Source organism: Pelobates fuscus, chromosome 9, assembly GCF_036172605.1.
Source record: "Pelobates fuscus isolate aPelFus1 chromosome 9, aPelFus1.pri, whole genome shotgun sequence".
Taxonomy (NCBI): domain Eukaryota; kingdom Metazoa; phylum Chordata; class Amphibia; order Anura; family Pelobatidae; genus Pelobates; species Pelobates fuscus.
Genome location: NC_086325.1, coordinates 21,986,049 through 22,013,600, shown reverse-complemented (window position 1 = coordinate 22,013,600; position 27,552 = coordinate 21,986,049). Strand labels below are relative to the sequence as shown.

General features: G+C 41.6%; 1 protein-coding gene across 1 annotated transcript in view; it reads left to right on the top strand.

The window, feature by feature from the left end:
* The window catches only part of LOC134572483 (complement factor B-like), a 99,408-nt gene that overhangs the window by 33,355 nt on the left and 38,501 nt on the right, over nucleotides 1-27,552 (top strand). The window contains exons 8-12 of the mRNA XM_063431472.1: nucleotides 601-732; nucleotides 8,833-8,922; nucleotides 11,055-11,192; nucleotides 13,809-13,948; nucleotides 19,351-19,471. Of these exons, the coding sequence (XP_063287542.1) occupies nucleotides 601-732; nucleotides 8,833-8,922; nucleotides 11,055-11,192; nucleotides 13,809-13,948; nucleotides 19,351-19,471 (621 nt within the window). The remainder of the gene's footprint in view (nucleotides 1-600; nucleotides 733-8,832; nucleotides 8,923-11,054; nucleotides 11,193-13,808; nucleotides 13,949-19,350; nucleotides 19,472-27,552) is intronic.

The window sequence follows — 27,552 nt, the reverse complement described above, 5'->3', positions numbered from 1 at the left end:
CCTAATAATTATGCACAGTAATAGTCACCTGCACACACAGATATCCCCCTAAAATAGCTATAACTAAAAACAAACTAAAAACTACTTCCAAAAATATTCAGCTTTGATATTAATGAGTTTTTTGGGTTCATTGAGAACATGGTTGTTGTTCAATAATAAAATTAATCCTCAAAAATACAACTTGCCTAATAATTCTGCACTCCCTGTACTTCCATTGAGATAGCAAACATTCTACATTCACCCATAGACTTCCATTGAGGTAGCAAACATCCTACATTCACCCATAGACATCCATTGAGATAACAAACATCCTACATTCACCCATAGACATCCATTGTGATAGCAAACATTATAAATCCACCTATTACCCTAATTATGGTAGCCTACAATAGGCTGTTAAGGAAATTAAAAATATAGGAAAAAGAAAAAACTTGTATTTTAGGATTCCAGATTAGAAAGTAGGGTACTGAGCTCGGATTTAACCAAGTCAAATTTTCACTCAGTCCTGTTGCTATAACTCTATATTAGAATCCGTTAATAAAAAAGAAATTAAAAATAGAACAATGTTTCCAACTGCTCTTATCTGTCTCACCTTTTCAGCCCATGGAGATATGAAGGGAACTAACACCAGATCTGCCTTTCGTAGTCTATATGAGATGTTGGTTTTGCAGGAGCTGAGAGAGAAAGCTCAATTCATGAAGATCCGAAATGTCATTCTGCTCATGACAGATGGTAACACACCTCCTATAGTTATCAATCAAGTAACGAATGGCTACAGCAGTGTTTGATACAGCATGTTACACCAACACCCACATCAACAATGATTTCCAAACAGTACCATTCACCACTACCTGGCTTTCAATCTTTGAATTTTAAAAGCACATTAACAGGGAATATATACCACAGTTAGACATCAACTCTTACTAACAAGCCTCCACCTAGTTTATATAGATAACCAATAATAAATACTGCACTCTAGGGCCCTTTAAACAATTATCTCAGATCACTTGTCTCTGAGTGAGCAGCTCTGAGTAGAACAAAGCTGGATAAGAGTTCTGGGCTGCTAATATCAGTTCTGTGCATAAAAGACATCCGTCATCAGTACACATAGCCTGCTGGTAATTAACAACCAATGACAGCACACCCTTCACTGGGGGTGCCTTGGTCTTTCCTCAGCCCAGCCTCCAGGATAACCAATCCCCTGTTGCAAAAGGAAATTTAATTTTTTTGAAATATATTGTTTTATTTTCTGCAAGGTAAAGAATGGGATACAGAAAGTAAATAGGAGGGGGACATAGTAGGACAAGTAGGACAAGTCACTTTACATGGTACAATCAATCAATGGCAGTCTCAATTCAAGCCTGGGTGCGTAGTACAATCAACCTGTAGGTTGCTATCTGCCTCTGTTATAGGATCATTGTGTCTATTTGTCCTCGGTTTAGAGGGGGGGAGGGGGAGGAGGGGAGTAGGAGGGGAGTAGGACCACAACTCGGAGCTTTGTCAGCGTCTTCGTAGGTTGACCGGCAGGCGAAACTTGGTGGATTGAATATAGTGAGTAAGGTTTGGAGCCATCAGTTTCTTGTGTTCGTATCATGTTTCTTCGGCGGTTCTAACGTGATGTTTCGTAATATCTCGATGTATTCTGAAGAGCGTTCCTGGCTCTTTCAGGCTTGTCTTCTTCAGGATTGGTCATGTGTGTGTCTGTAACCATGGTTTCCATATGGATTCTAGTCTTGCAGTTCTGAGATGGGACTCCGAAGAAAATATTTCGTACCTATAATATTGGTGAACTTTCCGTGTTAATTCTTTTTTTGTAGGACAGTACGCGGATTTCCAATTGAGTGCCAATAAGTTTCTAGCTGCTAGGATAATTATAGTAGCCACCTGTTTGGAGTTTCGTGGCCAATCATTTGAGAAAAGAAGCAGCAAACCGGTTTTGGGGGTGAGAGTGGGGCATCGCCCAGCACCTGAAGTTATCAGTGTTTCGACATGTGTCCACAACGGCCTAATCAACTCACATTCCCACCATATGTGGGTCATGTGTCCCAATGCTTTCTGGCATCTCCAGCAGTTGGCTCCAATTGTTGGGTAGATCTTGTGTAGGCGTTGTGGTGTGAGGTACCATCGATACACTATTTTCTTGTGAGCTTCAATGTGTGTGAAGCAGGTTGTGATACCCCTCAGGGCATCTAACGATTTGAGCCATTGTTCATCTGTGAGCTTGGGGATACCCTCCTTTTCCCATTGGGAAGTATATTTGAAGAGCTGCGGGGAATGGCAATCTAGCAGCGTTCGATAACATAGGGATAAAGTTTTCGGTTTTGTCAGGTTCGTCTGGCATCTAGTAATAAGATTCGCCTTACATATCTGTCTAAAGTTATGCCCTGTGTGCGGGAACTCTACTTTAGTATTGATTATACTCTTTAGTTGTAGATATGAGAAGATAAAAGAGTTCAGAATTTTGTACCTCTCTTGAAGGTCGGGGAATGGCAATATCTGGGCTCCATCCAAGTCTGCAATATGCTGTATGCCTTTTTCAGTCCAAAGCTTCAGTGATAGCCAGGGAGAAATTGCTTCTAGCGCCAATAGGGGAGTGCGGGAGTCGAAGCGTTTGTGATCAGTTAAGTCTCTGTGGACTAGATCCCAGACTCGCAACGTTAGTGCAGTTGTGGGGTATAGTGAGATCCCCTGTTGTCGGTATGGCTTGGGGGTCCATAAAATATTTTTTGGAGAGTGTGGGCTCATCCTCTCTCTTTCCATATCCGCCCATTGATATGAGTTTTTCTGTGCATGGAGTCGGACTGCTGTTTCTAGTATGGCTGCTCTGTAGTATGTGAGCAGTTTAGGTAACCCTACCCCTCCTTCCCTGGGAGTCGTTTGTAATAGGGAGAGTAGTAAGCGCGGTTTCGCTTTGCCCCAAATGAATCTGTTTAGCGTGCTTTGCATATTCTTAAACCACAATTGTGGGACTTGTAGCTGTAGCATCCTGAACACAGAGTATTTTCGGTAGTATCATCATCTTGATGGTTTGTATTCTACCCATCCATGATATTTGAACTGTTTTCCATGTTTGGAAACTCGAGGTGCACATGTTAACCAACGGTGTATAGTTTAATGAGATCATTTTCCGGACATGTAGTGCTAATTTGATTCCCAAATATGTAATATAGTCGTGCCTCCAGTCATATTGGTAGGCGGTCTGTAAAGCTTGCAGGCGATGTACTGGAATGTTAATCAATAGAGCTTGTGTTTTTGTTGTGTTTAACTTATAGAACGAGACTAAACCGTAAGTGTGTAGTAGACTCATGAGTCTAGGTAATGAGGATTCTGGTTGACTGAGGGATAGAAAGATGTCATCAGCAAACATAGCTAAACGATAATTGTGTGTGTGAATCTGGATGCCCTCGGGTCTTTTCTGATTTTATGTGCTAGGGGTTCTAGTGATAAAATAAACAATAGTGGAGATAGCGGGCATCCTTACCGCGTACCGTTAGTCAAATTGAAAGGGGTGGATATGAAACCCCCATTAGAAACTCGTGCGGATGGTGTGCCATAGAGTGCCATTATTCCTTGTATAAATTCTTGTGGGAAGTCGTACCTTTCTAGGACTGTCGTCATATAAGACCAATTCAGGCGGTCGAAGGCCTTCTCTGCATCTAACGCCAATAGTAGGCCTTCTGAATTGTGTGATTCCATATGCGATAGGATGTTTACTATCTTCCTTGTGTTGTCACAGCCCTGTCGGCCTCTAATAAAACCTGATTGGTCTGTGTGTACAATTCTGGGAAGGATTGGTGCTAGCCTATTAGCTAAGAGTTTTGCATAAATCTTCGTGTCGCAATTGAGCAGAGGGATAGGCCGAAAGTTAGAACATTGGGTGGGGGGTTTTCCTGGCTTTGGGAGTGTCGATATATGCGCTTGGAGCATGTCAGATGGCATCTTGCCCGTGCAAAAGCAGTGGTTATATAATTTAGTCATATAGGGAGCTAGGATATGTCCAAAGGTTCGGTAATACCGGTTTGAGAAACCATCTGGCCCCGGTGATTTGTGCATGGGGAGTTGAGCTATAGTTTGGAGAGTTTCTTCTACTGTGATAGTCTGGGTTAGGCTCAGGCATTCCTCCCTTGTTATCTGAGGTAAGTCGACATCTCGTAGAAAGTCATCAATGTCTTCTTTCTTGGGTTGAGAGGAGGGATCCTCTGTGCCCAAATTGTATAGCCTGCCGTAGTAATTGCAAAACTCATCTACTATGCTCTGTGGGTTCATTAATTTGCGACCGCTAGTCGTTTGAAGATAAGCAATTCTTGTGGCTGCTATTCTAGTCTTGAGTTGTGCGGCCAAAATCTTCCCAGCTCTGTTGCCTTCTTTAAAAAATTTGTGTTTCATTTTCATAAGGTAGTAAGTGGTCTTGGCTGTTTCAAGGTCGTTCAATTGTGTTTGTAATTGGAGGATCTTCGAAGTCGTTTCGTAGGATGGAGTTCGTTTATTTGTGCGTGATAGGTCCTGGAGTTCTGTGAGTATATTTGTATACTGCAGGAGTCTTTGTTTCTTGTTGTAGCTTGAGTGTTTGATGAACTGGCCCCTAAGAACGGCTTTATGTGCTTGCCATAGATTTTCGGCCCCAACCTCTCCATCATTATTTATTTCAAAGTAGGTTTCTAATTCTCCTTTGATTTGTGCTACTAGATTGTGGTCTGCTAACAAAGTGTCGTTGGGGCGCCATGTTCTTTTTCCGTGGGTAGGGTGTTGTGTCAGGATTGCTAGGGTAATGGGGGCATGGTCAGACCACGTTATTTCTCCAATGCTGGTCTTTGCGACTTTGGACAGTAACGTGGCCGGTAGAAAAAATCTATCTATGCGAGAGTATGAAGTGTGAGTTACTGAGTGGAACGTATAGTCTCTAATTGCCGGATTTAGTGTTCTCCACACGTCTAAGATGCCATGATTTGTGAGTGTCTGGTCTATCAAGGATGTGGACCGTAGTCTTGTCTTAATAGTTCATGTGTCTGCTGTGTCCGTAGATGTAGTGTCTAAGGTGGGGTCTAAAAGACAATTAGTGTCTCCCCCTAAGATGATATCCCCATACTTGTGGGCCTCGGATAAGGTGAAAATTTTGTCTAGGAATGTGTGTTGGTCATTGTGAGGGCCGTATATGTTTACTAAGGTCATTTGAACGTTGTTTATAATGCATTGTATAAGGAGATATCTACCTTCTTTGTCTTTGATTAGTTTGACTAGTTGAAAAGACACTGTTTTGCTTATTAGAATTGATACTCCCCTTTTTTTCGCTTTGTAGGTGCTATGAAATCCCAGGGGGAAGTGTTAGGAGAGGAATTTCGGTTGTTTGTTTGTTTGGAAGTGTGTCTCTTGATAAAATGCAATATGGGCTGTGACGAGAGCAATCTCGCCACATTGCATTGGAGAAGCCTGGCTGCCCGCCTGCTGCCTTTGGACTATGGCCCTGGGAGATTGGGCCCTTTAAAAACAGTATTCGGCCATACCAGAGTGTATGTCACTCATTCTGGCCCTTTAAATACAGTGGGGTCATTTGGTACTTGCCCTGTGTGAGCTGTAGTAACCCAGATAGCTATGCCATGGAGCCTATTCGTGTGATTAAAGACTTTGGCTCCATGGCGATTAAACTGTATTCGGTTGGTCTGAGTGCCATTCACCTAATAATGTGCACTCAGACCTGAGCTATCTGGGGATATGTGAAATGTCTGTGTGTTATGTGTAAAATGTGACTTTATGTATTTTTAAAGTGTTTTATGTCGTTTTGCAACCATGTGGTTAATGGAGTCTGCCTCTAGTCCTGGATAATTGGATTACTTCCCCCCATTGTCTCCAGGATAGAGGGCCCTGTAAAACCATGCTTCCAGAAGGTCAAATGCACATTTGTACTAACTTTTGAACCCTTGCTCCAATTCGTATGATTTTTGAGTATGTTGTTCCCCTGAATGGATTGATTGTGAATATGTATTTTTATGCGAATGTGATGTATATTTTGGGAGTTATGAATGTTGTGTAAAAACTGTATTTTCCCTACCTATGATAATTGTATTTTCCTGTGTGTACAGATAATTAGTTTACAGGTAGAGGGGAGGGCTATGTGTGGGATGTAACTATTGTGTGATTGGTTAATGTACGTTACTGTGTGTGTCCCTCCCCTTCATGGGACCACCTAATAAGGCTTTTGTGATGAGGACGGGAAGAAGGTTGACGTCTGTGGAAACGCCCTGGAACCTGAGGTCCAAAATCGGCTGGCGGCACGGTTCCGCTGTCGGCCAGCCCTCCCAAAAACACCTCTAGTGGGAGGAGTGTGGAACACCTGTCTGAGGGAAGTCTGGGCCTTGTTTAAGGTTGTGAATAAGTTCACATGCCGTTTTAGCTCCGTAATGAAGGCATCGCCAAATAGTAGACCCTGGGCTTTTGGTCCAAATTCCTTGGCTCCCAGTTCCAGGAGCTTGCCGTCTATTCTGATCAGTGCCGATCTGCGTCTCTCGACGCAAAGCGCTGCGTTAGCGTTGCCCAGCAGACATATTGCGCGTTGGGCCCATTCGCGTATGACATGAGGGTCCAGTGGAGATTCTTGGCTGAGGGCCATGTCAGCGAGATACAGCATCTTAGCTATGGGACCCAGCAGATCTAGCACCTTGTCTTGTGCCGCCTTTATGCCTTTTTCAACCCCTTTGCGCAGGTCTCTGCCCGAGCGTGACATAAACACTACCATAGTGTCATCAAATTCTGGCGTTAGTGCCACCTTGTCGGGGATCAGGGGCCTGGGGCATTCGGCCCGGAGGCGCGTCCGCACCTCTTTTTCCAATGGCTTGCGTAGCCAGTAATGTATAAATTTTGCCAGGTGTTCTGGCAGTGTCCACTCCGAGGAGCGAGGGTGTCGGATGGTGCGTGGGTCAAATAACGGCATCCCCTGATCGTCCATAAAGACGCCGTCTCCGGACGGACCGGTGGTGTGGTCGTCGTCAGCCTCTTTGTCCAAAAAGGTCTCTTTGACATAAGTCGAAGAAGTGGGTGGCAGGTCTTGCCATTCCTCGTCGTCCGAGGGTGAACCGTCCCTTTTCCATTCATCCACCACATTCAGGCGGTGTGGGTCGTAGGCATCGTCCTCGTCCGAGGATAGGGGTGCGAAGGGCGCGGGTTGTCGGTCCGCGCTCTTGACCCTGCCCTTCGCCATGGCGGAGGGGGGGCTCGAAGGCTTTCTGAGTCTCTTGGCCTTGGACGCCTCAGAGCCCGACGCTTCCATGCGTTCTGGAGGGCTAGCATCACCATGGCTGTGGGGGAGGACTCGCAAGAGGGCCTTTTCCACAGAAGCCGCCACGGCGGCATTGATCATGGCCTGAAAATCTGTGTTTTGTGTATCTTCCATGATCAAATGTAGCGTTAAACCTGTGGGACGAGAACAAGGTTCAGTGGGGGGAACCGCGGTGATTTATCGTATGCAAAATATAGACAATATTGTCGGGTCTCGCTACGACCGAGGTATCCGGCGTAGGGATTGCATGTATAGAAGGCTTTTATGCACGTAATCTTATCCAAAGGGCTAGGTTTTAGAATTAGGTACGCCCTAGTGCATATTCTCGGGGTTCGCCCCGGGTGGTGTGCCGTGGAAACCAGAGGACACCCACATCAACCAAAAAACATGGGCCGTATCGCCCTGCATGCGTAACTGGGGGGTCACCCCAGGTGGTGTGCCATGAAATAATACCCAGAGGACACCCACATAGATTTCACCCTTGGGTGCAGTATAGAGGTATGACCCTGTAAGGGGTAACCATATAGTAAAACCCTGGATGGGTTAAAGTAATCACAGACAATCCCCTGAGGGAGGGGAGATAGGGGTATGTCCCTTTAAATTGCTGTATAATATTCAGCGATAGTATGTATCATATAAGCCTTCAAATACCATTGTGAAAATATATATACACATATGCATGCATTTCTCTTTGCCTCCCTGAGGCAGATACACATAAACGTGTTACACTTCTGCAGCCTTAGGGACAGACTGCCCGAAAAAATTATTGCTTTCCCCTGCACCTTTGAAACGCAGGAGGCAGGGGAGAGAGCGGGGGGCCCCCTGAGGGCGATCCCCGGTACCGTGGCGGCGGTCGGGTGAATACCGAGCCGCCGCGAGGTACAATAGACGGCCGCCGCGGATCTCGCGACAACCGCGAGATCCAAGATGGCCGCCGGCCGCGTGGAGAAAAAGCTCCCGATTGCGGCCACGATTAACCCGCGGGACGCGGTAAACGAGGAACAGAACTAGGTACAACCCTGGCTACCCTCCACCCGTCCCCACCCAACCCCTGAGAGCAGACAGGTCCGCGCGGCGAGCGAGGCATGGGGAGCCACGCCGTCCGCGGATCGCCTGAAAGCAAATAATACAGTGTACAGGGGCTAATAGAGAGGGGAGAAAAAACGGGTACAGGTAGACAGGGTAAAGGAATGAAGTAAATACCAAGCAGTACACACTAAAAGAAATGGAAAGTCAAATGAGATGCAGTGTACCATACAGAATAACATTAGATAATCGATATGAAATACCAGGTAGAAAAATACTCTGACCTGTTGATGGCTGGAGCAGCAAAGAAAGAGGAAATTATGTCATAGACAGACCCTTTTATGGGCAGCATATCTTTTCTCTGATTGGTTGTTACGGTTTCTATGCTGCTGGAGTTTTCAGTAAAGAAAGATATGCAAATATGAAGCCTCCTGTCATGTGGTAAAATTCTCTTTACACACGGGTACTCAACTCAGATCAAACCTCCTCTAAACTCTCAGATGCTTAATTACACCGCTTACTGTTTGTCTTTTCAGGAAAGTATAATATGGGTGGAGATCCTAATGTGGAGCTAGAGAAAATCAAACTTTTCCTGGAAATTGGAAAATCACGGGAAGACTTTCTGGGTATGAAAAGAATCATGTGCCAACAATCGTATAATACTATGTATTCTATGCTGAATATTATATAAAATCTACCATGTAAGATACAATCGCACAGCCACTATGTGTATAATACAATAACACAAAAACCGTATACTGTACAATAAAATATATAATATAAACTATACCTCATGCAATAAAATATAGTATATAAACTATGCTTCATACAGTAAAATATATTATATAAACTGTGCCTTGTACAAATAAATATATTATATAAACAATACCTCATACAATAAAAGGAAAGACAAATATGTTGATAGGGCCTGATGGAATACACCCAAAGTTATTAAAAGAGGTTAGTGGTGTACTAGTCATTAACAGGAGTAGACCCAGAAGATTGGAAATTAGCAAAGTTGTGCCAATTCACAAGAAAGGTATTAGGGAGCATCTGGGCAACTATAGGCCAGCGAGCCTTACTTCAGTAGTGGGCAAAGAAATGGAAACCATGTTAATGGATAGGATTGTTGAACATCTAAAATCACATGGATTTCAAGATCAGAGACAACATGGGTTTACTTCAGGGAGATCATGTCAAACTAATCTTATTGATTTTTTTTGATTGGGGAACTAAAATTATAGATCAGGGTGGTGCAGTAGACATTGCTTACCTAGATTTCAGTAAGGCTTTTGACAGTGTTGCACATAGAAGGCTTATCAATAAACTGCAATGTTTAAGTTTGGATTCCAATATTGTTGAATGGGTAAGGCAGTGGCTAAATGGCAGGCAACAGAGGGTTGTAGTCAATGGAGTATATTTGAAGCTTGGGCTTGTCACCAGTGGGGTACCTCAGGGATCTGTACGTGGACCCATTCTCTTTAATATTTTTATTAGTGATATTGCAGAAGGTCTTGATGGTAAGGTATGTCTTTTTGCTGATGATATGAAGATATGTAACAGGGTTGATGTTCCAGGAGGGATAAGCCAAATGGCAAATGATTTAAGAAAACTAGAAAAATGGTCAGAGTTGTGGCAACTGACATTTAATGTCTTAAGGACAGAGTATAGCATTTTTGATAGAGTCCTAACCTCAACATCTGAGCACAAGGATTTAGGAGTAAATATTTTAGATTACCTAAAGGTAGGCAGACAATGTAATAGAGCCAAATGAAATGCTAGCAGAATGCTTGGTTGTACAAGTAGAGGTATTAGCAGTAGAAAGAGGGAAGTGCTAATGTCAAAACTGATTCATAGATTGCAAGGTAAAATTTACCAGGAAAGGTTAAAGGATCTTAACATGTATAGCTTGGAGGAAAGACGAGACAGAGGGGATATGATAGAAACATTTAAATACATAAAGGGAATCAACACAGTAAAGGAGGAGACTATATTTAAAAGAAGAAAAACTACCACAACAAGAGGACATAGTCTTAAATTAGAGGGGCACAGGTTTAAAAATAATATCAGGAAGTATTACTTTACTGAGAGGGTAGTGGATGCATGGAATAGCCTTCCAGCTGAAGTGGTAGAGGTTAACACAGTAAAGGAGTTTAAGCATGCGTGGGATAGGCATAAGGCTATCCTATATATAAGATTAAGCCAAAGACTAATGAAAGTATTTAGAAAATTGGGCAGACTAGATGGGCCGAATGGTTCTTATCTGCCGTCACATTCTGTTTTTACAATAAAACATATTATATAAACCATGCCTCATAAAATTGTGTAACATAGACACATTGTGTATATTATATAAACCATACCATGTACAATCCAATAGCCCAGGTACACTCTGTATATTGTATGAATCTAATGACAGCCCGAGCGTGTTATGTATATTCAGAGCAGTCTCCTCTCAGATTGTAGTAATGTATAAACACTTCCTGGGGGCACCATATGTATTTTCATGCCTTGTCAGCCCCAAATACTGGATTCTACTACTAGAAAATATTAAAATAGACCAGTGCAAGGCTGTGGAACATTGAGATGGATAATTCTTCATGCTGCCTCCCTCCTGTAGTATTGTACCAACAGGCATCCCAATGTAACACTTGTTATTTCTACACATTACAGAACGGTGTGAGTCAATATTGCCACCCCCTTGCAAACCCTCTCATGGCTCACTCTTGTCTGATATTATTTGCTATTTAATTTACAGATGTGTATGTCTTTGGTTTGGGGGACGGTACCGATAACAACGAGTTGAACGTTCTTGCATCAAAGAAGCCTAATGAACAGCACACGTTTCGCCTGCAGAATATAGACCACATGAAGAAGGCGTTTGACAGCATAATAGGTACAAATAATATTGTATTCCAACCTGTTACGTGGCCTGTCTTTCCTGGGATACATTGTCTGAAGTTTCTGTATCTAAGCTCTCTCTTTACTGTGTCTCTCCCATCTCACATGCACACTCCATACAGCCTTAAAGGGACACTCTGACCCCTAAAGCACATTAACTTCAATAGAAATTGGCACTTTTATAAATTAACCTTGTTACAGTCCCCTGGCTTTCAAGCAGAGTACCGGTCCAGTTACTTCCTGGTTTGGTTAGCTCAGTGGAGAGCCAGCAATTGCTCAGACTTCTCATTGAGCTGCATTGGGAAGCCACGGAAAGTCTGGACAGGGTTAAAAGGGAAGGGTTTGCAAAGGCTGCAGACAAGATTTCTGCAGCTTTGTAAACTGTTTTCGATATAGCCCCAATAAAAGACAGCATACTTAAATGCATGCATGTTTTCATATATTATTATTATTTTTGGAATTTATAAAGCGCCAACTTATTATGCAGGGCTTTACAATATTAAAAAGGAAAAATTTGACAAAAAATGACATAATATAAAAAAAGTTACAGAAACAACTGGTCAATGAGGGTCCTGCTCCCACGAGCTTACAATCTAGAGGTATATCTACTAAACAATGATTTGTAAAAAATTTGGGCGGTGTTGTTTCCTTTAAATATCCCCTGTCACCTTTATATATATATATATATATTGCCTTTAGGCATAATGGTCATTTTAAAGGTTCACATAAAGTAACTTAACGGGTTACTATAACCCTTTTGAGAGGGGGATCCTTCCAGTGTAACATGCCCTCCTGGGCACTATGAGGCAGTGGCGGATCCAGAGACTGGTCTTGGGAGGGGCACTTGTAGATTATTAAAATAAATAAACCATGCACAATAACCACTACAACTATGTGTAGTGGTTATGGTGCCAGAGTAAGTATTAAAGCCGTTTAAGAACAGTTTGACAACTTACCTGAGGTCTGCTGGGATATGGGGCTGTAGTTGGAAATAGGAGCAGTGGTGTGTGAGTGGTGCAATGTGTGAGGGGTGCAGTGTGTGTGAAAGGTTCAGTGTGTGTGTGTGGGAGGTGTAGTGTGTGAATGTGTAGAGCAATGTGTGCATGGGTCACTGTGTATGTGTGTATGGGGCAATGTGTGTATGGGGGGCTGTGTGTGGGCCAGTGTATGTGTGTGTGTGACAGTGTATGTATATGTGGGGCAATGTGTGTATGGTGTATGTGGGGGGCAGTGTATGTGTATGTGTGTGGCAATTTGTGTATGGGACAGTGTGTGAATGTGCATGGTGTGTGTGGGTGCAGTGTGTGTATGTGGGGCAATGTGTGTATGGGGGTCAGTGTGTGAATGTGTATGGTGTATGTGGGGGCAGTGTGTGTGTGGGGGGCAATTTGTGTATGGGGCAGTGTGTGAATGCGTATGGTGTATGTGGGGGCAGTGTGTGAATGTGTATGGTGTGTGTGGGGGCAGTGTGTGTATGGGGGGGCTGTGTATGTGTGTGTGTGTGGGTCAATGTGTGTATGGGGGGACTGTGTGTGTGTGTAGGGGGGCAGTGTGTATGGGGGGCAGTGTGTGTGTGTGTGTGTAGGGGGGGCAATGTGCATATGTGTGTGGGGCAGTGTAGGTGTGTGTGGGGCAGTGTGTGTATGGGGGGCAATGTGTTTAGGGTGGAGTAGTGTGTGAATGTGTGATGAGGAGGGTAGGGCGGCTTTTTTATAATTCTTTTTTTTAAAGAAAAATAAATAAATGTATGATTCCCTCCCATCTTACCTTTATAGAGGGAGGAGGGGGGACATTTCTCGATCCCTGGTGGTCCGTGGGGAATCCCTGGTGGTCGCAGTGGTGAGAGTGAACTCTAGCCCGCAGCTCCAGGGCTAAAGTTTACTCTTGCGAGATCCGTGCTCACGAGAGAAGGACCCGTAGGAGCTGCAGACTGAGCTCCCTAGTCCTCTCTCCCCTGCCGGCTGCCAGCATGATGCTCTGATCTCTTCTCCGGTCCGTGAAGGCACATTGCAGGGCTGGCGCTTGGACAGTGCCAGCCCTGTATTAGCTGGCAAGGGAGAGCCTCAGGGGTTCAATTATCCTGTTGCCCCCCTCCCTCCCCCTCCCCACCCCTACCCCCCGGATCCACCAGTGCTATGAGGATGGTCTCTCCTCCCAACTTCCTGTAAACCTGAAATAAAATCAAATATAAAAAGGTTTTACTCACCTTGAATCCAGTGCCAGATGAAGCACTCCTGAGGTCACTGAAGCAGCATGCTGTTTAATCACATGCTTCTCACAGAGCATGTGATTGGACCATTTTGCTGGCTCAGGCCAGCGAGGAGACTGAGGGATCGGAGATGTTGCAGTGCATACAGCATACTATGAACAATAACTCTGTATGTGCAATGTTTCATGCAGAAACATGGCACATACTGACTCATACCACCATGACCTCGTCAAATCATTAAAGTGGTCATGGTGCTTGGAGTAACCCTTTAATCACTGCAGAGAGCTAAAGCCTGTTTTAAACACTCAAATCCTTCTTCCCTAGTGACCTATCTGATTTCCTTCATTGCTACAGTCTGTCATTGACCTTCCTCCCACTAGAGATTGCCACTTTCTCCCCCAGATGAGACAGACGCTATGGATATGTGCGGACTCAACAAAGAGATTATAGATGCCGTTTTTAATGATACAAATACTGATGAAAATAAGAAGAAAACTCTTGTCAATGAGAAGTTCCCTTGGATTGCTAAAATCACCATAACTGTATGTATTCTGGAGAAATCGTACTAACTCATGACCAGTTAAGTCCTTCCCTAATACCCATACTATTGGCATTCTCTTCAGAAAGGGGGGTCGACAGGCTGAAGTGGGTAGAACAGTGCACCCCCCTGTCTCCATAGTTTGTGCTTGTGGGGGTGTTGCATGGCAGGTGCTGAGGCTGTTGTATTGGGCTGCTGATCACTCTGCAGTCCCTGCATCAGTAAAGACCTGTTGGGAGTTAGACAATCAGTACAGATAGATCCCAGCAACGAAGCCTTGCACTCCGTGGATGAGGTTTAACTCAAACTCCCTTTCAAGGTAAGAAAATGGAGGCTTGGTTGACTTCTGTTGCCAAAAAATTAAATAAAAATAATGTGTTTGTAGAAGTATCTGTGTGTGTTTGTGTATGTGTGTGTGTGTTTGTATATGTGTCCTTGTGGATGTGTGTATGTGCATGTAATTTTCCCCTCCTTTTTTGGGGGGGGGGGGGGGGGGGGAGGGGCAGGGAGTGCCAAAATACATTTTTGTCCTGGATAATCTAGGTACACCTCTGACCCACAAACTCACCATCTCTTACATATTTTAACATTAATTGGTGATTATACTTCAAGCTCAGAGGCCTTGATTTCATTTGAAATTCAAACATTTTATAAATCTGTTAGTAAACCCTTTTCTTATTATTTACTTACAGATATACCCATAGACTTTCATGGTGACTTCTATAGATACATCATTTTTAAAAAGGTTTTGTTTCCAACAGATTTCAGTATACAGTATCTCACATTTTTGCTAATATTTTATTATATCTTTTCATGTGACAACACTGAAGAAATGACACTCTGCTACAATGTAAAGTAGTAAGTGTACAGCCTGTATAACAGTGTAAATATGCTGTCCCCTCAAAATAACTCAATACACAGCCATTCATGTCTAAACCGTTGGCAGCAAAGATGAGTACACCCCTAAGTGGAAATGTCTAAATTGGGCCAATAAGCCATTTTTCCTCCCCAGTGTCATGTGACTCGTTAGTGTTATAAGGTCTCAGGTGTGAATGGGGAGCAGGTGTGTTAAATTTGGTGTTATCGTTCTCACACTCTCATCACTGGAAGTTCAACATGGCACCTCATGGCAAAGAACTCTCTGAGGATCTAAAAAGAAGAATTGTTGCTCTACATGAAGATGGCCTAGGCTATAGGAAGATTGCCAAGACCCTGAAACTGAGCTGCAGCACGGTGGGCAAGACCACACAGCGGTTTCACAGGACAGGTTCCTTCAGAACGGGCCTCGCCATGGTCGACCAAAGAAGTTAAGTGCACATGCTCAGCGTCATATCCAGAGGATGTCTTTGGGAAATATCGTATTTCACCGCATAATAGTCGCCACCACATAATAGTCGCACCATGTTTTTTCAATCCAAAAATTGGTTCAAGTCTAATTCATCACGTAATAGTCGCATACATGACCATTGCTGTTTTTGTTGTAAGACATTCATATTCTTAAAACTGATGGCAAACCTACTGATCTTAAACTCAAGATCATTCTTTCCTATCAGTTTATTGTATTCTAGTGCATTTTATCTACGCAATGCATTAGGAATGTGTATGTTCTTAGTTAAATTGACAGGAGGACAGAGATCAGGGTCACGATTGGGAGACAGGAATCAGGATCGTATTTCTTGTAATGAACTCTGATCATGTAATATGCATGTTCTCAGCAGCTATGTTATTAGCAACTATAATATTATCAGCAACTGTTAAAAAGCTGTTTAAAAAAAAAAAAAAAGTTTCACATAATGGTCGCACACCGCATAATGGTCGCACCCCCATTCAGCCTATCAGTGCTCAGACCATACACCGCACACTGCATCAAATTGGTCTGCATGGCTGTCATCACAGAAGGAAGCCTCTTCTAAAGATGATGCACAAGAAAGCCAGCAAACACAGTTTGATGAAGACAAGCAGACTAAGGACATGGATTACTGGAACCATGTCCTGTGGTCCGATGAGACCAAGATAAGCTTATTTGGTTCAGATGGTGTTAAGCATGTGTGGCGGCAACCAGGTGAGGACTTCAAAGACAAGTGTGTTTTTGCCTACAGTCAAACATGGTGGTGGGAGTGTCATGGTCTGGGTCTGCATGAGCGCTGCCAGCACTGGGGAGCTACAGTTCATTGAGGGAACCATGAATGCCAACATGTACTGTGACATACTGAAGCAGAGCATGATCCCCTCCCTTCGGAAACTGGGCCACAGGGCAGTATTCTAACATGATAATGACCCCAAACACATCTCCAAGACGACAACTGCCTTGCTAAAAAATCTGAATGTAAAGATGATGGACTGACCAAGCATGTCTGCAGACTTAAACCCTGTAACAGATCCCCCTGTTTTGCATTGGATCTGCAATATATGTTGTACCAGCCTCCTACCATGTTGCCTGGGAACCTCTACCTTTTGTTTAATGCCATCATCCACATTGCCCTGCACCTAAGGACAAAAACTGTTTCTGGCCCTTTAACTGTGTTGTGCAAAGAATGGGTACTTTTGATATGGCACTTCGGATACAGCCTAAGTAGTTGAAGTGGCCGCCATTAGACAATCGAACACGTGGCGGCAGCTATTTTAATGCAGTCGAACGCGGTCAGCGGTGTGTGCCATCAAATCCCTGGAATTGAAATCAGCCACACATTTCAACGAACACCGCTGACCTGTACCTTCCCCTACCCTTCGACACTGCGGCTGGAGACTAAGTCCCATTCGAAGATTCGAACACACGTTTGAATGGGACTTTGTCATCTTTTTCATGTGAAATACACTGCCACTCGACTAACGACCACCGCGGAAGTTTAACCTCGTTTTACTTCGACACTTCGACAGAAGTCGAATTGCGTTCGACTATTCGAACGCCGCCTTCGGATGGGACTTTGTTATTTTTCAAGGCAGAAATAGACCGACCGCACAGCCTGAATCTGTGGCACTGTTTTGGGCATGCAAACAGGCGTGCGGTCGGTCCAAAGAGACTTTTCAATAACTCTGGAACCACTGAACCGATTTGTACGAATTTTTAATATGTTTGTCCCCAAGTTGTGTTGTTCATAAAAATATAAGTTTTATTCCTGTGTGATAAAAAAATCATAAAGTTATAAAAATGCATAAAAAAAGTATAAGTTTTAGCTTGGAGATAATTGAGTAGATACAGTAAGAAACTCAATTATCTCAAAAGCAGAGGGGAGGGAATCTGTGGGATGTAACCGTTGTCTGGTTGGTTAATGTCTAATTGACTGTGGGCATCTCCCTTGCAGGGGAGCACTGCATAAAAGCAGAGTACCTGCCATTAAACATCAGTTTTACTTCACCCTCAATCTAGAGTCCTGTCTCTTATTGGGGGTAGCCGCTATACAGCTATTCACACTAGCTCTTGTAAGAGCTTCTTCACTTGGAACACGACTGGATGCTGTGAATCTTCCTCACTGATCAGGAAAAGGACACCCTCCAGCGGTTGAAACCCCTCTGCTACAAACCCTATTGAGCATCTGTGGGACATCCTCAAACGGAAGGTGGGAGAGCACAAGGTCTCTAACATCCACCAGCTCTGTGATGTCGTCATGGAGGAGTGGAAGAGGACAACCTATGAAGCTCTGGTGAACTCCATGCCCATGAGGGTTAAGGCAGTGCTGGAAAATAATGGTGGCCACACAAAATATTGACACTTTGGGCCCAATTTGGACATTTCCACTTAGGGGTGTACTCACATTTGTTGCCAACGGTTTAGGCTTTAATGGTTGTGTTGAGTTATTTTGAGGGGACAGAAAATTTACACTGTTATACAGGCTTACTACTTTACATTGTAGCAGAGTGTACATTTTTCAGTGTTATCACATGAAAGATATAGTCAAATATTTACAAACATGTGAGGGGTGTACTCATTTTTGTGAGATAATGTATATAATAAGACATACTGCACGAACAAGGTCATATTTACACACGAGCTCCTGCAGGCACAGAATTTGCACACATATAGATTGAGGGTGTGTTTGTATATATGTATAGCGTGTGCTTATTTGTAGCAGTGTCTGCATGTATTTCTGTGTTCTTGTGTACAGTGTGTGCAGTAGTGTGTTTGTAACAGTGTGAAGAGCAGCATGTGCAGTAGTTTGGGTATCAGTGTGTGTGTGTGTGTGTGTGTGTGTGTGTGTGTGTGTACAGTGTGCATTGTAGTATGTGAGTGTCTATGTGTAACAGTGAGGGTGACAGCATTTGCAGTAGTCTGTTTAGCAGTATGTGTGTAGTATCAATATGTGCAACAGTGAGTAGTGTGGGTAGCAGTATGTCTGTGTATACAGGTTGGGTAGCTGAGATGTGTGTGCACGGCATTGGAGCTGGGATGTGTGTGTACAGTGTGGGTAGCTGTGTGTGTGTTCAGTATCAGAGCTGAGATGTGTGTGTACAGCGTGGGTAGGTGTGTGTGTGTGTGTACAGAACTGGAGGTGAGATATGTGTACAGTGTGGGTACCCGAGCTGTGTGTACAGTGTGGGTAGCTGAGCTGTGTGTACAGTTTGGGTAGCTGTGTGTTTGTGCACAGTGGGGGTAGCTGTGTGTGTACAGTGTGGGAGAAAAGCTGTGTGAGCACAGTGTGGTTAACTGTGTCTGTGTACAGCGTTGGAACTGAGATGTGTGTGTACATTGTAGGTAGATGTGAGTACAGTGTGGATGGCTGTGTGTGCATACACTGTGCAGACATCCTAACTCTCCCAGAGGTTCTGGAAGTCTCCCACACACCCGCAAATAATATACAATATCCAGGAAATCACACACATACAATGTATGTCACATTGTGTGTGTGTGATTTATAGTTAATTGTGTATTGATTTGCGGCCACCCGATGATACTCGCTAAACAGGGGTGTATCCAAACAAGAGAGGATACCAGATATGTAGTCTACACCCCACTACCTAGAGGACAGACATATTTGTCTGTTAAAATGGTAAAATTGCTTTAGTTGTAAGCACAGCAGATCTAAATAGTTAGTTAATGGGAAAATCTTACAGGTCTAGTAGGCTAATGGCGTTGTCCCCCAGTTCTGTTCCAAACCATCATCAAACCATCCGCAGGCTCCCCTGGCCCGGCTCCCTCTTTGTCATCATTGCCATAATGAAGAATTTACAGTAACGCATTAGCAATATGAACATTGTCCATATTTGGATGCATTGATTGTTGTGTGTGTCAGCTGACAGTCTAAGCCAATCATTAGCATCCAAATCTGGACAAAATTTACGTTACTAACGCTAAAGTTACGCAGGTTACCTTTATGCTGACAGATATAAGACTTCTTACTGACAGATTGCCAGACATTACTGAACTCACTGACGGCCATACATTATTTTTATACCTTGTCCTCAATCCAGCGTCCTGGGTCTCAAGAAACTTGCAAAGGATCAATTTTGACCAAAAACTTTATCCTGACGGCTGCGCACTGCTTCCATTTTGATGACGAAACAAAGCATATCAACGTGCAAGTTGGGACTGGTGAGTGCCCATTCTTTTTTATCCATTCAGCATGTCAACATACAGTCATAAACAACTACTAACATGGGTTTACAGCAGGACCATTAATAAATATGATAATGGGTTGAAAATTCAGAGTGAATTCAAAGTGAATTTTAAAAGTTTGGAAAAAACAAAACATTTTATATATCCACTTATTTTGGCCTAACAAAAATAAGCAAATAATCTTCTATCACATCAAAATCAGTAAAATAGTCAATGATTGTATAGGTTTTTCCCTTAATACTAAGGTACAAAATCTCAATTAAAAATTGGAGCTACAGTGAGGGAAAAAGTATTTGATCTAATGCTGATTTTGAACGTTTGCCCACTGACAAAGAAATGATCAGTCTGTAAATTTTAATGGTAGGTGTATTTTAACAGTGAGTAACAGAGTAACAAAAAAAAGAATCCAGAAAAATTCATGTCAAAAATTTATAAATTGATTTGCATGTCAATGAGGGAAATAAGTATTTGATCCCCTACCAATCAGCAGGATTTTTGGCTCCCGGGTGTCTTTTATTCAGGTAACAAGCTGAGATGAGGAACACTCTCTTAAAGGGAGTGCTTTTAATCTTAGCTCGTTACCTGTATAAAAGACACCTGTCCACAGAAGCAATCAATCAATGAGATTCCAAACTCTCCACCATGGCCAAGACTAAAGAGCTGTCCACTGATGTCAGGGACAAGATTGTAGACCTACACAAGGCTGGAATGGGCTTCAAGACCATGAGAAGGTGCTTGGTGAGAAGGTGACAACAGTTGGTGCGATTATTCGCAAATGGAAGAAACACAAAATAACTGTCAGTCTCCCTTGGGTCTGGTGCTCCGAGATCTCACCTCATGGAGTTTCAATGATCGTGAGAATGGTGAGGAATCAGCCCAGAACTACACGGGAGGATCTTGTTAATGGGCATTCCATTGTATCATTTACCTGTCATTCCATAGAAAAGAGTTATAATCCCAGTTACTTTTCATTTTACAATCTACTGCTGTACTTGGGGGAACACCTGTGGTTAAGATGAATTTGCTACATAACACATGTTTACCTGCAAATGAGTTTATGTGTTGCCTCCCATTGTACTCTATGGGTATTCTCTTTAGTCATTCACCATTGTAATTCTATAGAAAACAATGATAATCCCACCTAATCTCAATTTAAAAAATTGACACTGAATCTGGAGAGTGTTGTGGCAATATATGTATTTCATATGTGTAATAGTTTTGTCTCTAATTGAAATCTTTTGTTTCCATTATTCTCTATCGGCATTCCTTTTACTTCAATTATTCTCTATGGGCATTCCACTGCCTTGTTAAAGTCTATGGGCATTCCAATCTGTCATTCCTTTTAGTATGTCCCCCTAAAAAGGGCTTTTTGGGGTGCTGTCCTTACAGCAGAGATCAGATGAGTCCTTCAGGACTGTAGTGGACACTGAATACACTAGCCTAGCTATCGATTTCCCTATCAAATCAGCAGCAGCTACACTGTCCCCCCTCTCACTAAGAATGCAGCTTCCGAATGAATCTAAAATGGATGCTGTCCAGGAGGTGGGAGGGTCTGGGAGGGAGGGTCTGCTGCTGATTGGCTGGAATGTGCCTGCTGACTGTGAGGTACAGGGTCAAAGTTTACTCAATGATGATGAATAGGGGGCGGACCGAACATCGCATATGTTCGCCCGCCGTGGCGAACGCGAACAAGCTATGTTCGCCAGGAACTATTCGCCAGCGAACTATTCGGGACATCTCTACTAATGTATGATAAATGATTAAGGCGGATGTAAACAGGGTTAAGTAAACACATGAATAGTGTATAGGGGCATTAGTAATTAAAACTGTGGTTGTACCTATAGTTTGAATTACAAATAGTAATGGTGGCTAATTTGTACTAATGAATAGGGCAACGATCACTAATTTGTCTTATTATGTCTTATAGAAAAATGTATTGCAATATAGTAATTTAGATTATATTTTTTGAATATATATATTGACGAGAAGTTTGCAGTGTCTGTAAGTAACGATTAGTTTTATTATATGGGAAAAGGGATAGAAGGGATAAATCATTATAGATAACATATACATAGGGTCCATTATACTTTTTTTTTTTCTCCTCTCTCCTCACTTCTCTTAACCTTATGCTGCTTTTCCAACAGTGCAGTGTCGGGTTTGCCTTTTGTTTTTGTTTTTTTCTTATATATGTAATTTTAAGAATAAAAACTCGTTTGAGATGAGCTAGATTGGTCCACCTAGTAAAGAGTAGCTACGGTTCGTAGTTTCAGTACTCTTTGTGAGCATGCAGGATATGCATGTTGATAGTCCTTATGGGAGGATTAAGGACTGTGGGTTTGGGTTTTACAAAGAGTCTGGTAGGGTCTTGTTTGTAAGTTTTGTTTTGTCTAAACCAGTTACCGATGGAAAAATGAAAAAAGATGATTTAAAGCATGGTTAGGATGCTCACGATAAACACCCAGGGTCTTAACAGCCCGCAAAAAAGAAAGGCTCTAATAGAGATGCTTAAAGAGGAAAGAATACAGGTTTGCTTTATACAAGAGACCCATTAGGTGGAATCTAATAAGGAATATTATCTGGGGAAGCAAACTGCCTTGATGGTTAAAGCTTCTTCGAAGGAAGGGAAAAAGAGTGGAGTAGCTATCTGGATTGGGAAAGATATGTCATGGGAAGTCTTGTATAAGGAAACTGATCCACTGGCTAGATACATTATATTGATATGTAAATGAGATAATGAGATATATACTCTAGCCAATATTTATGCTTAATTCGGGACAAGTGGCTTTTGTGAGGGAGGTAGTAGATAAATTAGATAAAATCTCAAGAGGTAGGGTGATAATAGCAGGTGACTTTAACTGTGTCTTGGACACCGAATGGGATAAAAGAATGAAAAAAGGGGTCCAATTTGATACAGCATTACATCGAAAGGCGAAAGCCCTTTCCACTGTTTTGAAAAAGGCGGCTATGTGTCATGCCTTAACTACCGGTATTTCTTTGTCTCTTCCGGGTTGACGGAGCTTAGCCACACCCCCTTCTCTGACGCGATCTCCCCACGCTACATAATGCGACCACACCAGATACAAGACGCTGGATTATTGAACAGCGTTACCGCGAGATCAAACCGGCTAAAAGATTTCTCCAACCTTTAATTGTGAACCGAACCGGACTGGAAATCTACAAACCCTCCTCCTCCTCTCCTCGACCACTGCTAGTAACTGGATCTTCCTCATCCTGCTTTACAACTTCCCTCCCCGGAGGAGAACTTCGGGAAACCTGATCTTTCACCATTGAAAGCTAAGTCAATTGCTATATCCGTAATAGGAGATTACCGGCTCTAAAGCCTGCTAATCCTTCTTGCTACAGCCTGCTCTCAAGTCCGCTAAGCATTCCTGCTACAGCCTGCTCTCAAGCCTGCTTACCTCGAACTCCAAAAAACTAATCACTCCTGCTACAACTTCATTTCTATTTTGTTCCGTTTCCATGAACTTGCAAACTCCAAAGTACTATACTGCATGTATGCCAGAAGCTGCTTACTCCGTTTAAACAAACAGCGAAGTAATTAAAGATACAGTACCTGTATTATCCGTAATTAAAGATACAGCTCCTGTACTGTCCTCTAGTATCCTATTCATCAATCTGAGTCCTAAGAGATCTGCAGTTGTGCTCCATTTAAGTACATGTAAGCATTACACTATGTATGCTGTTTGGAGAATTTTCCATCCTCAGAAATATGATTTTACGCATTTTTCTTACAGACATTGCTCATATGCTAGAATAGATATGTTGTTAGGTAATATTTAATTGGTTAACTCCATTAAAAAGGTATTAAATCAATAATATGGTCAGATCATAACGCGGTACTGTGGGAAGTACAACATAATCAGAAACAAACTTTTAGACAATGGAGATTGAATGAATCACTTTAGAGAAGTGACTATAATAGAGAATATATTACCAAAATGACAGATTTTTACTAAAGATTCTGCACCTGGGAGTAGGTGGTTAGCATATAATGCTGTCATACGGGGACATTGTATTAAGTTAGGGGCATATGAGAACAAGAAAAGAGGAAATAATTTGGGCAGATATGTATATCTCTTTATATAAGTTAGAAAAAAGTAATAAAGAATTTCCAACTAAAGAAAGGACAGAACAAATTCGAACTAGTAAGAATAACCTTAATGTATTAAATATGAATCGAATATCTAATAACCTAGATAAATTAGAACAAAATGGTATATGAAAAGAAATCGTATAGATAGAATGTTGACCAATAAATTGAAAAAACAGCAAGTTCTGTGCCGGATTGATACAATAATACATAAAGATAAGATATACAAAACCCCTAATGATATTGGTCAGATATTTAATGATTATTACAAATCCTTATATAATAGTGCTGATACTACCAAATTAGAAAATTTGACAGATTGTATTAAGGGTCTTAATATACCTACTATTAATAAAAAAAAAACAGGAAGCGTTAGATAGAGACCTTGAGGAATCGGAGGTCGCAGAAGCTATTGACGCACTTAAGATTAAAAAAGCTCAAGGACCCGATGGGTTTAGGGAATCCTTTTATAAAACTTTTAAGGATAAAATTGTAAGGGAAATGACACAAGCTTTTAATGACTTTATTAGGTTGGCCAAATGCCCGGCGGAATTTCTTGTGGCTAATATTCTTCTTATCCCTAAACAGAATAAAGATCCTTCATATGTAAAAAATTATAGGCCGATATCTCTAATTAATACGGACACAAAGATCTTCTCATCGATTATTGCTGCCAGACTTAAAAAAAAATATTGAATCAGTTGTTTTTAAAGATCAAGTGGGATTTGTCCCTGGACATAGTTCAGTAAATAATATCAGGAAAATAATTGATATCTTAGATTTGGCTAAAAAAAGAGCAAAAATAATTAGTCATCCTTGCTTTAGATGCAGAAAAAGCTTTTGATCGAGTGGAGTGGGGCTTTTTGTTGCAGATTCTAGAATTATACGGCTTTGGAGAACAGTTGTGTAAGGCAGTTAAAGCTTTATATAGCACCCCTATAGCTAGAACTATTGGACAACATATTTGTGCTGACTGGTTTGCCCTTGGTAATGGGACTAGACAAGGTTGTCCATTGTCAGATTTACTTTATATTTTAACAATAGAAATATTAGCAGTTAAGATAAGAGAAAGTAATAGTATACATGGATATCCTATTTCTAAGGGAGAAATAAAAATTAGCATGTATGCGGATGACATATTGGTGACACTTACGGATTCTCATAAATCCCTGCCTGCTTTGATGGAAGTGATTAATGCTTATTTAATATTTTCTAACTACAAATTAAATACAGACAAAACCGTGATCATGGGTATTAATTTGGATGAGTTATCTAAAGCGGTAATGCAACAAAGCTATGATTTTGTATGGACAGATACAGAATTTAATTATTTGGGAATTAAAATCTCACCTGATGTTAATAATATAATGGAAATTAATTTTATGGCCGTATTAAAAGAGATGAATTATACACTTAAAGGATGGAATACTATGTTTATGTCATGGATTGACAGGATTAATGTGATAAAGGCTTATATTATTCCTAAATGGTTATACATATTTAGACACCTCCCCATTCAAATATCGGACAGCTGGCTAACTATGGCTCAGACGAGTATTTCTAAATTTATCTGGCATGGGAAAAAACCTCGAATAAATAATCGACATTTGGCATATAAAATAAAAGAAGGGGGTCTGGGTATGCCTATTTTGAAAAATTATTATTATGCAAATATGATTAGCCACATTTATTTGATGCAAATTCCAGAGGCTGTTGACGAATGTTGGTATCATATAGAGAGCCAACAAAACTCAGATAAAAGATCTTTCTTGTCTATTATGGAATATTCATGATCTGAATTAAAAGGAAATAGACGAGCATTGTTTTATTATTTGGCATCTCAGAAAGTTTTGGGCTTTGTTAAAGAACAAGATGGGAGGAAAAAAAAAAATTATTAATAGCCTTAGTATTAAAGTTTTGGAAAACAATATACAGGATTTATCACTATCTACTTGGAAGAGCTTTGGTATTGAGAAGGTTTCAGACCTATATAAAGATGGGATAATGAAAACCTTGAAAGTTTGAGTCTTGAATATGATTTGCCTTGTAAAGAGTTATTTTCTTATCTTAGGGTAAAGGTTTTTTTTTTTTACAAAATTCAGTTTTGAAAGGAGAGATTCAATTAATGACTATTTTAAACAAGATATTTTGCGAACATATAATTCCCAAGGTAATGGACAAATCAAATGCTATAATATCATGCTTAACAGCAGGTGTGAAAAATAAGTATATGAATAAATGGGCTGAGCTCTTACAGATTAATATATATGAGAAAGAATGGCTGGCGGCAATAAGGAGATTTAGTCGAGATATACATTGTATGGATATAGTGGAAAATCAATACAAAGTGATACATTTTTGGTACCTGGATCCAAAAAAAATTCCAACTTTTTTCATAATAAGGACACCAAATGTTGGAGATGTGATAAAGCTGAGGCAGACTTTTTACATATGTGGTGGAAATGTGAAGTAGCAGCTAATTTATGGAATATAGCTTATGAAAAACTCCAGGCATTGGGGAAATTTAAAATAGATAAAATAATTGAAATAGCAATTCTACATCTTGACTGGCCAGTTCTACACCCTAGACAAGCTTTAATGTCAACTCACTTTTTTGTGGCTACAAAATTACTATTGGCCAGATACTGGAAAATAGATGTATCCGTGTATTATAGATGCATTCTAAAAATAGATGTATTCTAAAAAAGCAAATTGTATTCCAGTGTAAAATGGAATAGGGCCTTAAGTGGATTAATAAAAAGGCAGATCAGAACAGCAGTTGGATAGCAGAATGGATGGATAGACTGAATTATCTTGATTGAACATGATATCTGATTTAAGATAAAATTCATATTTTATATTCAAACCTTCTTAGTTCAACTAATTATTTTGTATAATATATTCTTTAGCTTCTTCCCTAATGATAGAATTGACTGAGCTTGATGTTAGATTTGGCTTTTTCAAGGGAGAAATTCCAAGGTGACTGGTATATTGTTATGTTATTGTGTTTTGTCATGTTATGTGTTATTTGTTGTTTGCCATATTAGGTCTTTTCATGATTTTGATGAATTTGGATGTCAATTTATATAAATTTTATTGGTGAGGTCTATAAATATCAATTGCATATATGTGTTTGTAAATTATAATGAAATAAAAAGTATTTAAACCAAAACACACAGCCAAGGCAACAAAGGAGTGGCTCAAGATGACGCACATTAAGGTCCTCGAGTGGCCTAGCCAGTCTCCAGACCTTAATCCCATGGAAAATCTGTGGAGGGAGATGAAGGTTTGAGTTGCCAAATGTCAGCCTCGAAACCTTAATGACTTGGAGAGGATCTGCAAACAGGAATGGGACAAAATCCCTCCTGAGATGTGTGCAAACCTGGTGGCCAACTACAAGAAACGTCTGACCTCTGTGCAGGGCCGCCATCAGGGGGTGACAACCATGACGGTTGTCACGGGCCCAGCGGTCCTGGGGGGCCCAGACTGCACAGGTAATCCTCTGCATGCCCTGGCCCCCAGCCCTTCAATCTGCATATATATATAGCGAGTACCGCTCTGTATATATGCCTCTGCAGGCCCTGCTGGCTTCCAAGCAGGGCCCAGTATATACTTAACTTCCCCTACAGCACTCTCGTGAGCCACAGCAGTAAAGCGTTGCCGCGGGTTGTCATGACAATGCTCCACGGCACGCAATGCATGCTTGGCTCGCGTAAGAACTAGAGTACTGGCTGCAGGAGGGAGAACATGGAGGGAGTCTGCTGGGCTCCTCCTTGCTGGCCCAACAAGCAGAGCCACCGGACCACCACGGAATCCAGTGTCCCTCCTCCCTGGCTACAGGTAAGAGGCAGGGAGGGGGGAATATATATATATATATATATTTTTTTTTGTTTTAAATTATAAAATTCTACCTAAAAAAAATACCTCCCAGCAGCATTTGTCACAC